The 18081-nt window shown below is 46.5% G+C and overlaps 2 protein-coding genes and 1 long non-coding RNA gene across 8 annotated transcripts in view; 2 read left to right on the top strand and 1 right to left on the bottom strand.

The window, feature by feature from the left end:
* Positions 1-1630, top strand: part of Tfap4 (transcription factor AP-4) — a 39648-nt gene extending 38018 nt beyond the window's left edge. For all 4 annotated transcript variants that reach the window (XM_046444214.2, XM_046444205.2, XM_046444223.2 and 1 more), the window contains exon 7: positions 631-1630. In XM_046444214.2, coding sequence (XP_046300170.1) covers positions 631-825 — 195 coding nt within the window. In that variant the 3' untranslated portion in view covers positions 826-1630. The remainder of the gene's footprint in view (positions 1-630) is intronic.
* LOC124092531 (uncharacterized) lies at positions 321-3703 on the bottom strand. The gene is made up of 2 exons (XR_006851639.1): positions 3360-3703; positions 321-669 (listed from the first exon to the last, which is right to left on the bottom strand). It is a non-coding gene; the product is annotated as an uncharacterized LOC124092531 (long non-coding RNA).
* Positions 3170-18081, top strand: part of Srl (sarcalumenin) — a 51583-nt gene continuing 36671 nt past the window's right edge. Inside the window, exon 1 of one of the 3 annotated variants that reach the window (XM_058579436.1) lies at positions 3170-3305. Coding sequence is in view for 2 of the 3 variants with exons in the window: in XM_046444181.1 (XP_046300137.1) it covers positions 15362-15422 (61 nt within the window). In the remaining variant the exon portion in view is untranslated. Of the gene's footprint in view, positions 3306-15323; positions 15423-18081 lie in introns of those variants that run through there. The other 2 variants (XM_046444181.1, XM_046444171.1) reach the window with 2 other exon arrangements.

The raw sequence follows: 18081 nt of genomic DNA, 5'->3' as shown, positions 1-18081 counted from the left end.
GGCCGGGCAAAAGAACTGTGTTCTTTTCCTTGTCGTGGTTTTGCTGAGAGGCTCCTTTAAGCTCAGAGCCTCCTGGTTACCAAGCTCCTGCAGTTTTTGAGTTGATCCAGAACTTTGTCTCACCTCCATTTCCCAGAACTTGGGATAGAGGTGGAGGTGGCAATGGCTGGGTGGGTTGTCCTCACACCTTTTATAAGTCTGTGGACAGCATAAGGAAATTAGTTAATTAATAATGAAATAATCTAAAAAAGCCCAAACAGGAAAAAACCCTTCTGTCCCCCCAGACCTTTAGTTGCCCATAAACCCAGCACACTGAATAATGCAATAGTAACAAAGGCCTTTAATGAGCTAGCAGGCAGACTTTAGAATGCATAAATATGTGAGAGATGCTCATTTCTGGGCAGCACTGGGACTATGGGTTCTGGGAAGGGGTTCTTCAACTTAACGGAGGTGGGGGTTTCTAAACTTTGTTCCTCCTGGACTCTGGCAGCACTCCCCTCTGCCAGGTTTATTTCCGCACAGTTCTGGGGTATGTGTTTTGGGGGAGGTCACGGCCGGCTGAGGTCGCCCTTGTCTCCTGGCTGGCTGGCATCTCCAGCAGAGCTTCTTCAGTGGCCTGTTTCTGCACAGGCAATCCAGCACATCGAGGGCACCCAGGAGAAGCAGGAGCTGGAGGAGGAGCAGCGGCGAGCGGTCATTGTGAAGCCAGTCCGCAGCTGCCCGGAGGCCCATACCTCCGACACAGCCTCCGATTCGGAGGCCTCAGACAGTGATGCCATGGACCAGAGCCGGGAGGAGCCGTTAGGGGATGGGGAGCTTCCCTGACCACCCCCAGCCCTCCTCTCCCTTGTGGGGGCTGGAGGGGGCCGGGGCAGCAACAGGGAGAAATGTGGGTGAATGAGTGAGAAATTTTTACAAAATTATGATGTCATTTGGGTCTCTTTTATGACCTCTTTTTTCAATACTGTAAATCAACCTTTGAATGACGCCACCCAAGCCAAGGTCCCGGGGCTGGGGTGGTGCAGAGCGTGTGGGAGCATTGGGACCCCAGGGTTGGGCCTCGGCCCTGGGGGCTGGGGGACGCTGACACTGAGGTGCCTGGCCTCTCTCCGCCAAAAAACATTTTTTCATTTGAACGTGTTTTTAAGAACAGGGAAAATCAAACGAAACCCCAAGGTATTTCCTCCCTCCCCAGAGCCTGTCAGTCTCAATCCTTCCCTCTGTTTGGTTTTCATATTTCTTCCTTAAGCACTTACATGGGTTGGGGGTCAGACTGGGTCGGGCTTTCTGGGGGCCCGGGGGTCTGTGTTGCTTCTTGGTTGGGGTTTGCTGCTGCCCTTCTCCCTTCCCCCTCCCCATCTCAGCACCAGGACTCTCCATCCCCCAGCCCACCTCTCCCTCCAGGTCCCATCCTCAACCCCAGAATGTCTTTGTCTCTCTCTCTTTGTTTTGTTTGTTGTTGGTTTTATTTTGGTTTAGGTTTTGTTTTTGTTTTTGTTTTTTTTTTAAACAATTTTGAGGTTTTTGTGTCCAAGGAGAAGCTATTATATTTTGTTAAAAAGTGGGGGAAAAACCAAGAGGCCACTGTGCCTTTGTAAAGAAACAAATAAAGTTTGTACTTTGTTTTTTAGATTCTGTGTCTCTTGGGGTGCACTGTCTTGAGGACCTAGACAAGGCTACCTGACCAGTAGTAGGACCCCCAACTCCAGAGGGGACTGTGGAACATAATACCCACATTGCGTGTGGGTTGTGATGAGAAATTGGGATCCCCATATTCCCTGGGTATTCTGTAAAGATGGAGGGGGGTGTTGCGGGTAAGGGGAAAGAGCAAATGAGCCACAGTTTCCTAACTTCTGGAGAAGAACACGGGTGTTCAGGGGTCCTACTTCCTAGGCTTGTGTAATTCCATTGAACCGCAGTCTCTTCATCTGTAGAAGGGAATGGAACATGCTCTTATGGTGTGGTGTGTGCCCAGATCCTAGCCTTGGTCTGCCAGTACTAGCGTTCTGCCTCAGACAAGCCACCTCCTCTAAGTCTGTTTCCTTTTTGAAATTAGAGGTAATGATATCCCAAGGGCTTTATATATTGACAACGTTACACAACTTACCAAGTTCCCAAACTCCAAAACTCCAGAAGTAATCCATTATCTGTTAAGCGGTCACTTCCCATTCCCTCTCCTCCCGGCCCCTGCAGCACCAGTCTCAAGATTTTTAGTTTTGTGGTGCTGAGGCTTAAACGCAGGGGCATTACCATAAGATACATCTGTAACCTTGTTTATTTGTGTTTTGAGACAGGGTCTCCTAAATTGCTCAGGTTAGCCTCCCACTTGCTGTCCTGCCTCAACCTCCCAGAGAGCTGGGATTATAGGCGTGCGCTACTGCTCCCAGCTTCGTTTTAGTTAAAAAAAAAATAAAAGTATAATTACATCCGGTAAAATTAACATTTTAGGTTTTGGTTTTGCGAGTTCTGACAAGTGGCGTTCAGTTGGGTGACCGTCATCAAGATGTGGATTGGTCGCTCATCCCCAGGGTTCCCCCAGGCCCCTCTGACCAACACAGCGGGGCACCCCCTCTGATCTATTCTCTACTGGTACAGTTTTGTCTTTTCCAAAAATGACATATAAAGAGAAATATACAGTATGTAGGCTTTTGAGCCTGGCTTCCTGCACTCTTTTTGACTGTATTCAGCCTAGTTTATATGAAGTAGGAGCGCCCCTGAGGGATGGGGCTTAGCTGGGACCTGGGCGGGCAAGCCCCTTCCTAAGGCTGGTGGAGAGACCTTTTCCAGCCAGGTGTGAGGCAGCAGGCCCAATGGGTCCACGCAGCTCCTGAGAGGACCAACAGAGGGCGCTGTGGGCCCAGGATGCCCGGACCGGGCCAGGACGGAGGCTCCGCCTCCTTCCGGTCCCTGTGGGCCGCTCCATAGGCAGGAGGCGGGGCTTGGGGCGGGGTCAATGAAATTCCTCCCCGGGACCAGTCGCCGCGCGTCCCAGCAGGCAACGGAAGTCGAGGGCGCGGTTGAGGCCCCGCCCTTTCCCGGAATAGCTCCTCCCCGACCCCGCCAACGCGCACGCCTTTGACGCCGGAGCGGGGTTTCCTGAGCGCGTTCCTGCCAGCACGCTCTTTTGGCCCCGCCCCCGCGCCCGGCGCCGGTGCTCTCACGCAAGTCCGGCCCGTGGACGCCCGGGAGCACCAAGCGCGCTGTATCCCAGCTTCTTGCGCCCAAGGGTGTTTCCGGGCAGCGGGCACGCTTTCTCACGTGTGACAGAGTTTTCCGGAAGTCACCGTAAAACAGTCAAGAAACAGGTGACACGGTTTTCATAAGGCACCTAGTTCGTCCGAAGTATCCGGCGCGGTTACCTGGACGGGTGGCGAGAGTCCGAACGTAGCCGTCGGGGCGCCTTCCCTTTCCTGGAGTGCGGGCGTGGCGGCGGCCGACGCGGAGAGGACGCGGGCCACCGTGTTGCGCCGGGAAGCGCGGGTTTTAGGCCTTCGGGCAGGGGAGCTGGGGTGGGAGTGACGTGAACAGTGCAACTTTGAGCAGCACCCAATTTTTTTTTTTGGTGTGCTGGGGATTGGACCCAGCGCCTGGCGCATGCTCAGGACGCCCTACCCCCGAGCCCCAGCACCTGTTTAAAAGCGTCCCTGTGGGTGAACTGTGTACGGTGTTCAGAGTTGGACGCTTACGAATTTTCACAAACCGGACACACACGACAGTAGCGTCAAAGCCCTAGAAGCCCTCTCTTGCCTTCTTCCTGCCACTGTCTCGCAAATGCCTTTTCTTTTAAACATTTCGTACTTTGAAGTGATTAACCACGTACGGGGGGGGGGGGTCCTGCGCAACTTCACCCGGCTCCCTCCGGGGCGGACATTCGTGCCGTCCTTACAGAAGCCACGTGACTGGCTTTAGCGCGGTCCGCCGGTTTTCTGCATACACCTGCAAGGTAGGAGGGTTCTAGTGGGTTGGTATCCTCACCGGCACTTAGCGTTGTCAGATCACGACAGTGACTTCAGGCATTCTGGTAGGTATAGTGGGATGTCAAGATGATTATAATTTCTGTCAACATGTATTAATTTTGTCTCTTTTAAAACTTTATATAAACCATGCTTTTTGTTTGTTTTCTTTTACCCAACATAATGTCTCTGAGATTCATTTGTGTTTTTGTGTATAATCAGCAGTTTTTTGTGCAGTACTATTGAACCCAGGGGTGCTCTAGCACGGAGCTGTTTCTGGCACATTCCCCCCTTCCCTTACCTACTGAACCACATCCCTAGCACTTTCTATTTTTTATTTTGAGACAGTCCTGAGTTGCAGGGATTACATGTGTGTGCCACTGCGTCTGGCAACATTTTTTTTTTTTTTGGTACTGGGGATTGAACCCAGGGCCTCACACATGCTAGGCAAGTGCTCTGCCACTGAACAACCTCTTTTACTTTGTTTTGAGACAGGGTCTTGCTAAGTTTTTGAGTCTGTCCTTGAACTTCCTGTCCTCCTGCCTCAGCCTCTAGAATTGTTGGGATTCCAGGCATGCACTTTGGGCCCAGCATCGTTTTCTTTGTTGTTGTTCATTCTTATTGCCAAGTACTAGTCCATTTGGTCCACAGTTTGCTTATCCATTCACCTAGTGATGGGCATTTGAATTGTTTCTAACTTATGGCTATTATTACTCCATTTTAGTAAATACTGTCCCTCAAATGGCTTGTGTCGGTTTTTTTCTCCTACACACAACATATGAATTGGTTTAAGTGGCAATTCAGATTGTCCCTGAGTGTGCACTTGACCCTCTTTGGTGTGTTTCTTTGGGAGAGGGGCTGGAATTCTTGTTCCTGGTGTCCTACCAAGCCTACTTTAGGGTCTCTGTTAGGGATAAGCTTCAGGGGAAATGTGTTGTGTCTCCTGAGAATGTTGTCAAGGAGTGTTACATGTCCTCTTTAAAAACAATTCTTTTTTTTTTTTTTTTTCCATACTGGACATTGAACCCATGGCTCCATGCACGTTGGCTAAATGCTGTACTACTGAGCTACTTCCCTAACCTTTTTAATTTTATTTTGAGATAGGGTCTTGCTAAATTGCCTAAGCTGGCCTCAAACTTGCAGTCCTCCTGCCTCTGCCTCCCAAGCAGTTGGATTTACAGGAGCGTGCCATCACACCTGGCCATCTCAGGAAATCTTTTTTTTTTTTTTTAAATTTGTTCTAATTAGTTATACGTGACAGCAGAATGCATTTTGATTCATTCAATACAAATGGAGCACAACTTTTCATTTTTCTGGTTGTACACAATGTAGAGTGGCACTACATGTGCAATGATACATGTACCTAGGTTAATGATGTTATCTCATTCCACATTTTTCCTACCCCCATGCCTCCTCCTCTTCCCTTCTTCCCCTTGAAATTTTTGTTCTTATTTTTAAGAAAGTTGGGCATTGGGCAAATGGTCAAATTACATACAAGTGAGGGACTTAAATATATAGTGTCATTTATTTTTCCACTAGGCTTACTAATGTTTCCATTTTCTGTCCCTCCTGTTTCTCTTCTGCTTCTTCCAATTCATGCTTGCACATTGTATTTTGTGAATTCTTGAGAGCTATCTTTATACATTTTTGGTATAGCATAAGGACTCTTGTGCCATGATTTGGTATTGTCTTTGGCCATGCAGGAGAGCAATGCCCCAGCTCTGTTAGATGTTTGAAGGAAGAGGATGCCCGGTGGAAGAGGGGTCCCTTTCTATGACCTTGGGCCTCCTTAGTGCTGACTACTTACCTGGCTCAAGACCAGTATGTAGAGCACATGCAAATCCTCAAGCAGCCTCTTGGAGCTGGCTGCTTTGCTGTCCTTAGCCCATCCTACTGTCCCTCCTGTACCTAGCTGCTTCTGTGTGCTTCCTTGATGCTGTTGGCAACGTAGCATTTGCCTTTTTCACACTCAAGTTCTGCTTGCCCTGACCAAGTCCTGGGGTTGGGGTGAGGTTCATCCCTCTGCTTTAGTCTCTACTCTTTTCTTGCCCTGCTGAATCACAAGTTTCTTCTGTTGATTGACAAGAACGTGTGCTAAGAGGAGGGGGTAGGACTGGGGGCTGCAAGAAAGCAAACCCTAAATCTGGCAACTGTACAAAGGAGTGAGTTCCTCAGGCTGGCTCTCCTCACCATATCCTAGTGTTGAAAAGGAGCTAGGAGTGACAGCTGCAAAGTTTCCTGAATTAGGGGGTCTGAGTTAAGGGTTCCTTCAGGGTGTTGTCTATCTTAGTGGACTTTCTCAAGATTATGTAGGCAACAGGCAAATGATCGGATAAGGTTGCAGGTGCTCTGAGCACCTCAGAGATTGGCTGTTTCCACATGTCTCTCCTATTATCATCTGCCCTGTAGGAGGCAATGACTTCTTGAATATTCTGGATACAAAGAGAATTAACAAATATTGGGTATTCTTTATTTGGTACCAGGGATTGAACTCTGGGCACTTTACCACTGAGCTACATCTCTAACCCTTTTTATATTTATTTATTTTGGTACTGAGGATTGAACCCAGGGACACCTAACCACTGAGCCACATCCCCTTTTTATTTTTTATTTTGAGACAGGGTCTGGCTGTGTTGCTTAGGGCCTCATCAAGTTGCCGAAGCTGGTCTCCAACTTGGAATTCTCCTGCCTCAGCCTCAAGTCACTAGAATTATAGGCATGTGCCACCATGCCTGGTGTATTTTTTATTTTGAGATGAGGTCTTGCTAAGTTGCTGAGACTGGCCTTGAACTTTGAATCCTCTTGCTTTAGCCTCCCCAGTTGCTGGGATTACAGGTGTATGCCACTTTGCTTGATTCTGCAGTTTCTTTGTAGGAGAAAGAAATGCCATTGAGGCTGGGCTGGTACTGCGGGTTGAAGGGTAGATGCTTGCCATCAGGGGAGGAGCTGTGTCTCTTTTTGGTGGGAAGTTGAGCTGGCAGGTGGAGAAAGTTACAGCACTATGGTTGATTTAAGACTATCAGTGTATTCAACAGCAGAGTGGCTGCTCTGGTGGTGAGCTCCTTATCACTGGGGTTATTTAAATAGGCTAAATGTGTAACAGTAATTGAGGAAGAGATTACTGCAATCATGAAATTTGGGTCCTATCTTAGAGATAGATAATGTATAGTTTCCAAGATAAGTGGGACATTCCTTTCAATGAGGGTTACTTGTTGGGCCTGCTTAGTATACTCCATACAAGAGTGCAACCTATCTGAACACAAATGCTGCCTGAGTTGTCAGGGTCCAGCCCAGGTTTCCCGGACCATTGAGGAATGTTTGAGATATGGATTGATCTAGCAAGTTGCAGCCAAAGAGAGAGCAGGCTATAGGAACTGTGTGCGAGGACTGTTAACATTCTAGGTCCACCTAAAGGGGCCTGTGTCCTTTTACTTTGCCTACCCACCTGACACTCCACCATCCCCTGCCCTTTGCACTTTGTGCTGATTAATGGAGCTGCACGCTTGGCTCTTGTACTTGCCAGTGTGCTGGTTGTAATTCAGTGAAAAGTTAAAATATCTGTCCTGCTAGCATCTTGCTTTTTCCTCACAGTGGTTCTGTGAACTTGACTACCTGAGGTCCTGAGAGGCCACCCATTTTCCCCATTCTCTCAGGTGTATGTCTCCAAGCTTTGCCCTAGGTGTTTTCTCCACCAGAGAAGATATGGTGGTTCCTTAATAGGAGCACTTAGGGAAGAGCAGCCATCTGAAAATGAAGTGGAAAAAGAGGTAATTGGTTAGTAGACCTCCACTGAAATGTCCAAGACAGGGTATGGCAGAACCCTCCTTTCCTTCACAACTCTGAGCTACCCAAGAGTCTGTCCCATCTGTGACTTTTCTCAAGGTTACCACGTGCTGGATAATTTCCTTGTTACTCCACTCTAGCATGTGCAGGGACTCTGGACATGGCACATAATTTTGAGACAAGGATATGGGCTGGACTAGAAGTAGACAGACCCAGGAATGTGCTTCCTGCAGAAACCAGTCAGGCCTGAGCTCAGGAAACAGAGATGTATGGTAGATTTGGGGAGGGTCTCTATCAGCTTTGCAGCATTATAACAAAATAGGTTACTTATGAAGTAAACAAAGTTTTATTTTTTATATTTTATTATATATTATTATGTAATATGTTATTTATCATATTTTTTGTTTTGTTTTTGTGGTGCTAGGGGGTCAAACCCAGAGCCTTGCACACACTAGGCAAGAGTTCTACCAGTGAGTCACATGTTCAGCCAAAGAGTTTTATTTTGGCTCATGATCCTGTAGGTTTAAGTAGAAGGTTTGTCGTTTTGGCTAAGGGTGGCACATCATGGTGGGAGTATATGAGGGCATGAGTGTTCTGGGTTGAGCTAGGAAGCAGAATACAGTAGTGTCCCACAATCCTTTTTGAGAGCACACCACCAATAACCCAAGGCCTCCCACTAGGCCCTAACTCCTAAAGGTTTATAGCACCTCCATACTGCCACCGTTTAAGAGACCTTTGAGGGGTACTATCTAAATTCAAACCGTTACACTCCCCTAGAAGACATTTCCCCCAAAGGCCTCCCCAGACTCAGCCTTTCAGGTAAGGAGGGAAGGAAGGCTCTAGTTCAGTACCCCTCCCAGAACACCTGGTCTATGCTGTGGACAGGGTACTTAGCCTGTTCCTGTGCTGGCAGTTAAACCTAAACATCTTATACTGATTTGAAGGATCTGGTGTATAGCTCTTGCCAATCCAACTTGACTCTGCCCTCAGGAACCACATAGAAGGAATATTTAGCAATTAAGATAAGCTGTCTGTTCCTCCAAGTAAATGTTAGTGATCATGGTGTTGATTTTCCAGTTCTGAGGCTTCTTATTTCATAGGACAAAGTTTTCCAGGGATATGTGGTACTACTTTCCCCTTCTAAAAATGCCTCCTATGTTCTGTCCTGGAACGTGGCTCCGGAACCAGTTTTATGTAGCCCCTCACAAACCTACTGTCCCTTTGCTCCAAGACAATGTACCTTCCACCCATCCAGACCCCTAACCCCCATTCAATTCAGCCACACATAGGAAAACCCAATGTGTAAAGCACTGATGCAGGTGATCCTTTACCAAAGAACTTTACAATGTTAACATCATCCACTGCTGCCACCACCTCCTAGTTAACTCACAAATGGTTTCTTGCAAACCACTGCCCAAAACTAGCCCACTGCTTGTTTCATAGGTCAAGTTTAATTGGGACACATCCATGTCTATGTTCATCTCTATTTTCTTTGATTGCTCTTGCAAAAGAGCAGAGTTAAGGAATTGCAGTTGCCTATAAAACCTAAACCTTTTACTGCTTGGCCCCTTAGGGGAGAGCTGGTCATCCCCTGTTTCAGGGCATTGAAAGTGGGTTCTGAATGGCCACGGTATAGGGTTATTCTCTGGCAACACACCTCTTAATTCTCAAATGTGTTTCCTCCCTGTTCATCCAATGATTGTCTCAAGGAGCTTCAGCCCAGGGTGGTCAGGAGCAGGCAAGTGTGGGATGGATGGCTTCTGAAAATGGACTGGGACCCTCAGACCAAGTGCTTCTGTGTAGAGGCTGAGCTCTGAAAGGGGAGCTTCTGGAACTAGGAGGTGGTGGCAGCAGTGGATGATGTTAGGTGACTGATTCTCAGGGCTGTGTGAGGACTGTTTCAGAATTTGTGATTCAAGAGTTTTTGTTGTTGTTTTTCCCCTGTGATACTGGGGACTGAACCCAGAGGCCTGTTACCATTAAGCTACATCCCCAGCTCTTTTCATTTTTTATTTTGAGACAAGGTCTTGCTAAATTGCCCAGGTTTGTCTTGAACTTGTGGTCCTCCTGCCTTGGCTTCCCGAATTGCTGGGATTTCAAGAATTCACTTTCATTTGAGCCTGTCTTCCTTTTTAATCTCTTGTTTTCCAGACAGTACCTTTTCATCCTATTTTATGCTCATTTTGTTGTTCTGGGGATGGAACCCAGGGCTTCATGTATACTAGGAAGATACTCTACCAGAGTGCCCTGGTAGGTTTAATCTCCAGTACGAGAAAAAACAAAAACAAAACAAACACAAAATAAAAATTTAAAAAGGCTGAGGATGGGGCTGGGGTTGTAGCTCAGTGGTGAAGTGCTTGCCTCACATGTGTGAGGCACTGGGTTCAATCCCAGGCAAAAGAAAGAAAGAGAGAGAGAGAAAGAGAAAGATAGATATTGTGTCCATCTACAACTAAAAAAAAAAAAAAAGTTTTGAGGATGAGCTGGGTGTAGTGGTACATGGCTGTTAAGTCCAGCACCTCAGGAGTATAGAGGATTGCAAGTTTGAGGACAGCTTTAGCAATTTAGTGAGGCCCTAACCAACTTAGCAAAATCCTGTCTCAAAAATAAAATGAAAAGGACTGGGGATGAAGCTCAGTGGTAAAGTGTCCCTGGGTTCGATTCTTAACACCAGAGTGGATGGGGAGATGGAGGATGTATTTTAGTGGTAGAGCACTTGGTTAGCATTTTGTGAAATGGCTTCAACCCCCAGTGCCACATACTAAAATTTTATATATTTACGTATACATATATATTTGGGTGTTTACACACACACATGTGTGTATATAGACATATATATGCATGTGTATATAAAATAGAATTATTTAAGTAATTTAAAATGTACAATTCAGTGGCATTGAGTACTTTCACAGTGTATAATTATCATCATCCATCTTTGAATTTGACTATTCTAGTACCTCATATAAATGGAATCATAATGGGGTTGGGGTTGTTGCTCAGTGGTAGAGCACTTGCCTCTCACGCGTGAGGCACTGGGTTTGATCGTCGGCACCACATAAAAATAAAAAATAAGATAAAGATATTGTGTCCATCTACAACTAAAAAAATACTTAAAATAAATAAATGGAATCATAACAGTTGTATGGAGTGGACTGAATTGTGTCATACCTGCCCCTCATTCCCACTCATGTGTTGAACCTTAATCCTGGTACTTCAGAATGAGGCTGTATTTGAGATAGGGCCTTTAAGAAGGTAACTAAGGTAAAATGAGGTCATTGGGGTGGGCCCTAATCCAGTCTGACTGGCTTCCTTATAAATGGAGATAGGATAGACACACAGAGGGAAGACTATGTGAGGACACAGGGAGAAAGCACAATCTGCAAGCCAAGGACAGAGGTCTCAGAAGGAACCAAACTTGCTGACACTTTGATCTTAGCCTACTGGCCTCTGGAATTGTGAGACAATAAAATTTCTATTGTGTGTTTCATGGTATTTTGTTTTAGTAGCCCTGTGAATACATAGCCTAATGAATACATTGTCCTTTGTGTCCAATACACAGTATTTTGTGTCTGGCTTATTTTTGTTAGCATAATTGATCCATGTTATAGCATGTGTTAGAGTCTGATATCTTTCTATGGCTACATAATATTCTGTTGCCTGGATTGACTACATTTGCTTATCCATTCATCTGCCAATGGACACTTCTGGCTGTTGTTCATGGTGCTGGTGTGAACATGGGAATGCAACAATCTGTTTGAAACCCCAGCAGGTATAACTTCATCTGGGCAGTACTGGGCTCACCCTTTTTTGCTGCCTGGGTTTGGGGTTTTGGGGCTTGCTTTGACCCTTTAGCTTAAGCCTTTCCTATGTTACCCACACTTCCCCATAGTCCTGAACCTCCTTTCCTTGACATGGTAATTCCTGTTTTCTCCAGTGTGTTCACGTGGGTAGATGGCAGCCACAGGTGTGTAAGTTAGAGCTGGTTCAAATCTAGACAATTCTATTCTTTGTTGGTGATACTGAACCAGTCATTTCACCTCCCTGACCCCTGATCTCATGTGAAATGAAGGATGTGTTACACAGCACCTGCCTCCTTCATTACATGTAAAGCACCTAGCAGAGAGGAGGTGCTTCATTTACCTTTTTTTTTTTTTTTTTTTCCGATACTGGGAATTGAATTCAGGGATACTTAACCACTAAGCAACATCCCCAGCCCCCTTTTTGTTTTTAATATTTTTTGTGTATTTTTATATGGTGCTAAGGATTAAACCCAGGGCCTCACATGTGTGAGGTAAGCACTCTGCCTCTGAGCCACAACCCAGCACCCCAGCCCTTTTTTGTATGTTATTTTGAGACAGGGTCTCACTGAGTTGCTTAGGGACTCACTAAGTTGCTGAGACTGGCTTTGAACTCATGATCCTCCCACCTCAGCCTCCTGAGCCTCTGGGATATCAGTGTGCCACTGTGCTCGGCTACTTTTTTTTTTAAGGACAAAAGCAAATTTGTGAATTTACTTTTCATTAGTGTCAGCTCTTTTGACAGGCACTAACTGAAAATTGCATACTAGTGTCACTTACTCTGAGTTTATTTTAGTTCCTTTTTTTTCCCATGATTGACTCTTCCTCCTCCCATATTGTGAGATCCTCCCCCCAGCCATGTCCATGGTTGGAAGATTTCATATTGATATGCTAGAGTTTTCCAGAGAAGCAGAGCCAATAGGGCATGTACTTAGAAAGATCGTGGAAGCTGGCAAGTCTGAAAATTTCAAGGGATGCTGACAGGCTCAGAATTCCAATGAGATTTGGTGTTGTCTTCAATCTAAAACCACATTCAAGGTAAAATTCCTTCATCCTTGGGGACCTTCAGTCTTTTCTCTTAAGGCCTTTGACTAACAGTATGAGGTTGCTCATGTTATAGAGAGTAATCTCCTTTATTCAAGATTTTTTTTTTTCAGTTGTAGTTGGACACATACCCTTATTCATTCATTTATTTTTATGTGGTGCTGAGGATCTAACCCAGGGCCTGGCACGTGCTAGGTGAGTGCTGTACCGCTGAGCTACAACCCCAGGCCCTTTTATTCAAGATCTTTACATGTTAAAAATACCTTCACAGTAACATCTGGATTGGCACATGAGCAAACAACTGGCACATGGCCTAACCAAGTGGAAGCAATCCACCTTCACAATTGGTCACTTAAACTGATGTTATTGGATTCATTGTAATCTCGGTTAAAATCCAAGAATGCTGTTTAAAATGATTGACAGGCTGATTGTAAAATTCATATAGAAATGTAGGAGAACTAGAATTTTGTCTGTCTAGAACTCTGAAAAAGAGCAAAGTTGGAGGATCCACAGTACTTGATTTCTAGACTTAGTGGGAAGTCGTGGTCATGAAGACAACATTTTAATGAAAGAACAGACACATAGATAATGCAACAGGATATGGTCCAGAAGTAGACTCACATATATGGTCAATTTTTGTTTTGCTTTGTTGTAGTTCTGAGGATTGAACCCAGGGATTCTATGCCACTGAGCTATATCCCCACCCTTTTGAAATTTTTATTTTAAGACAGTATCTTGCTTAATTGCCCAGACTGGTCTCAAACTTGGATCCTCCTACGTCAGATTATAAGCATGCACCACCATGTTTGGTGAACTTCTCTTTGAATGACTTTTAATGGCTGGGAATATGGCTTAGTGGTAGAGCACTTGCCTAGCAAGTATGAGGCCCTGAGTTCGATTTCTACCACAATATATTCATAAATATATAAATTAACTTAAGTACATGGAAAGACAATTGAGACTAGGGGAAAAATATTGTAAATCATGTCTGATAAAGGACTTGTATCCAGCATGTATAAATGACTCTCAAAATCAAATAAAACAATATTCTGTAATAACTGAATGCAGAGGCGCTTCATCAAAAACACTGAAGAAGTAGATGGCAAATACACACATGAAAATACAACGTTTGGGCTGGAGTTTTAGCTCAGTGGTAGAGCACTTGCCTCGCAAGTGTGAGGCACTGGATTCTATCCTAGCACCACATAAAAACAAAAACAAAGGCATTGAGTTCATATACAACAAAAAAAAAATTAAAAGAAAAAAACAACATAATGTCATTAGTCATAGGAAAATGCAAATTAAAACTACAGTGAGAGGGGCTAGGGTTGTAGTTCAGTGGTAGAGCGGGTGCCTAGGAACTCTCATGATTTAGCCATTCCACTTAAAGGCATTTATCCAAGAGAAAGGAAAGCATATATCTGTAAATTGATAGTATACAAATGTTCATGGGTATATTTTATTTTTCTACTTATTTGTAGTACTGATGGTTGAACCTGGGTCGTCGCACATGCTAGGTAAGTGCTCTACCACTAATTACAACCCCATCCTTTGGCAGCTTTATTTGTAATATTCCAACCTTGGAAATAACCCACATGTTTGTCCTCAGGTGCATGAATAACCATAATCATTATATGTTGACCATATAATGAAAGACTAGTCAGTAATAGAAACAAATGATTAATACAACATGAATAAACCTCAAAAATTATGACAAGTGAAAGAAGCAGCAAAAAAGGACATAGTATGTTTCCATTTATAGCAATACTTAGGAAATGCAAACCAACATATATGGATAACAAGCAGATCAGTGGTTGCCTGGGAAGGGTTCAGGAGGGACTGTGAAGTGAGCATTCTATTCCTTATCTTGATTGTATTAATCACTTCACAATTAAACACATGTCAGAATTTATCAAGGTGAATTGTGTGTTGTGTATTGATTATACCTAAATAAAGTTCTAGTGCCTGACATACCTAGGTTTTAGTTCCTTTCCTCCAGGCTGACTCTGCAGCCTCCCCTCATGGTGACATTGTTCCCTCCAGCCGGACAGGCCCGTGTCTGTTGTCCTAGGGCTTCATACAGCTGGCTTTCTGGACCATCATGTGCCCTTAGGAAGACTGCATCAAATGACACTTTGCAGAGGTGATGTAACATTCTGGAGCCCCTGCCCATTGGAGATGGATCTCTCGCTTCACCTCTGACTTACATCATAACCTCAGCCATATCTCTCAGTGTCCCCCTTTTCCCTCTGCTCAGCACTTTCTCTCTCCACAGAGGCCCAGGAAGGTTAAGCGCCCAGCCGTGGACCTCAAAGGTCAGATGTCACAGGCTTTCCTTAACTGGACATTCCCTTGAATGCCTATCAGTGGCTATCAAATAGAATCTCTTAGTTTGCCCTACAGCTTCTTCAGTTGGAGGCATGATCAGGGCCTTGACCTGCCCCAGACTTTACATCAAATTAGAGCAAGTCCTGGGGCCTTCCAACTCCTGGACCTAAGCCCAAGGGATACCTCACTTTGTCTCCCTCATTCCATCTCATACGATCCCAGGGCTGCTGTGGGTAGGGGAGAAAAATGCAGTCCCTGACCCTGCCTTCCAGGGCCTGGAGGCTGGGACAGTAACTGCTGCAGTTTGTTGGGGTCTGGACTTCTTCCTCTCTGCCCAGTTGCCCTAGTGACTGTGTGACCCGCCCCCCACCCCCGCCCCGCCCTTGCATGCTGCTGCCTCCCATACCCACCATATAAATAGAGGCGAGGAGCAGCTGGGCTCTCTTGGCAGTCACCATGAGGGCGCTGCTCCTGCTCTGCTGCTTCCTGGCCTCGCTCCTGCTCTCAGGACAATCAGGTACGCCCCCCTACACAAGTGGACCCCACTGTACCCCAGATGCTTCCCTGAGGTTTTCTGTTCCCTGGAGTGGGGGCTTACAGCCAGTGGCAAAGCTTTGCTCCTTTCTGGTGTCACTGTCATTACCCTTCTCCTTGGGGTCTGGGCTGTGGAGGAAGCAAGGTGCTAGAGTGAACTGGGGGATAGGATGGCTTGCGGGAGGATAGAGGAAGTAAAGAGAGGCAGATGGGCCTGAGAGCTAGGCCAGGGTCAGAGAGAGGAGCCTGGATGGCCGAAGCTGGGAGAGAAGACCTCCACAAATCAAGTCTGGAGGAGACTCCAAGATGGACAAAATAACAGATTGGAGCTGGAGGTCATTTGGGTTACCCTCCCACTGGGTGGGAGAGAGGGCAAATGTCTTGGCTCTGGCTAGAGCCCTGGGTTTGCATGACTGAAGATAGAGGTGGATACTGTGGGCAAATTTGGGGATCATTTTGCAAACTGGGTTAGATTTGGAGTTTTTTAATAGGGTTTGATATAGATTTGGGATTTGGGCTGGAAATAGAATTAGATGCAGAGTCCAGTGAGGAGGGGGACCCATTTTGGATGAGATCTTCTGTGAGGGGCAGGGGCTTTCATCAGGAAGGGGCTTAGCTCTGCATGCTCGGCTTTCCTTTGACATCTCAGCACTTTGTGTGAGGCAGAGCCGGTGGCTTGGGTTGCAGCATGGAGGTTATTTATAGGCTAAAGAGGGGACACCAATCATTTTGTCACCTCTCATTCCTAAGACTCCAGGGGCTAGCTTCCCCTTGGGGATGCTTTGGGGAGGGGCTGTGGGATCCCCCTAGGAATCTAGGACTCCCACTGTGTCCAGGCTCAGCCTTTAACCCATGTCTGCACATGGGACTGTGGGGACCCGGGGTTCCTGTCTCTATAAGTCTGAGGTTCTGTCTCCTGAGAACAGGGGGCTGCAGAGGCATCATCCCGGCAAAGAGCAGAGATCAAGAGCAGCAAAAGCCATTCTTCTGGGGGTTAGGGGTTCTGCAGGGGGCTCCGGCCATAGCACATGCTGCTGGGCCCTGCCCTTGTCTGCCCTTGAGTTAATTTGGGCTCTGCAGGGCTGCAGTGGCTAGAGTGGTGAGTATTCCAAGCGGCTGTCAGGTGGCTAAGTATGGAAACAGCTATGTAATTGGATCCTGAGCCCCAAGCCACTGCCACCCCCTCCCCTTTGCAGCCCCTCCTCTGAGGCCCAGCCCCAGCTGCCACCTCTAGGCCTCCACATAGCAGGGCCATAGGAATTACTAGCCTTTTACGGACATCCTTCATCTTTCCTCCCACTGAGGGAACTGGGCATCTGTGATGTTCCATAGGCCATGCTGGGGGCTCTTGCTTCAGGGAATAAGCAAATGCTTTGTGGGAAGGATCTCTGTGCTATTTCCTTTCTGGGCCCTGTGCTGTGCTCTTCCTCTGGCACGTCCCCCAGTGTGGAAGCACCCCTTCCTCCTTGTTCTTGCTCACCTTATCACCACTCTGCCTCAGCTGTAGATTGCTTAGTCAAAAGGTGGCTTTCTCCTGGGCCTATGGGAGCATCCAAGCCACCAGGTGGTTCCCCAGGCCTCCATAATGACAAATCTTTCCTTGTGGTTGATTTTCCCAAGAATTGTGCTATCCTGGCCAAAAGTCCTGTCTTTGTCCCTGAACTCTTCTCACTCCCCCACTGTGTATTTCCCTCCCATTTCTCTCAGCTCTCATTTGGATGGCAATAGAAGCCCCTTCTTGCCCATTTCAAAGGGTAGGAACTATGCAGTGCTGCTTTCTTTTCTACTTATGCTGTCCCTGTGTGGCTCTGGACTAGGGTGGTTGGCTCTGCAGCCCCTATCACCTACCAGGAGACCAAGCATCCCTCTCTCTTTCACCTGTGCCAGGACTCAGATGAAGTAGCAAGGCCCCTGTCACCAGACACCATCCTGGTTTCCACCCTCAACCTGCTTCCCTAAGTCCTTGTAACTATCTGGGTTCCCCCATGGTCTGGGTCATGGGACAGGTCTGCTCAAGGACAGGGGGAAAAGACCCTAGAGATAGCTTGATGATCTCATTATCCAGAGATGGTAAGGAAGGTCAGAGAAATGACAGATTTGTTTGAGTCAGTGACAGAGGCATGTCCAGCAGTGTTGATCTCACCCACCAGGATTTGCTTCTGTCCTCTCTGTCTCTTTGACAAACCTGTCCTGTGGGTGGGTATGAAACTGGGGTGGATAAAGTCACCTGAGGGAGATTTCCCAAGAGATCAAGAGAGTGATGCTTTTGTTCCTCTGATTTCGTGGAAGTGGGGTGAGGTAGGTGGTGCCCAGAAAGCATTTCTTTGGATTTAAGCCATTAATGTTTATTGGTGAAGGCTCATTGAGTACACTTGTGCTTCCTGTTGTCCCTCCTGTTACTTGATGCGGAGATCTGTGACATGGGGGTTCTGTGTCCATTTTTCCTTCATCCTCCTTCACACCTAGCCCTGGTTTGTAGACCATCAAACTGCTCTGGCCCCACCCTGCATCCCAATAGCAAGGAATTTGCATGCTGAGGGTATCCATTTTTAGTCCTAGGACTAAAGTGTCCCTCCTAAAGAGACAAGGGTACAGTATGAATGTAAGGAGCCCTCCCCTAACTGTGATATTTCCAGGAGGAG

Source organism: Marmota monax, unplaced genomic scaffold (genome assembly GCF_021218885.2).
Source record: "Marmota monax isolate L192 unplaced genomic scaffold, Marmota_monax_Labrador192_F-V1.1 WCK01_AAM20220418_F8-fsc00035, whole genome shotgun sequence".
Classification (NCBI taxonomy): Eukaryota; Metazoa; Chordata; class Mammalia; order Rodentia; family Sciuridae; genus Marmota; species Marmota monax.
This window is presented reverse-complemented; position numbering and strand designations above follow the sequence as displayed.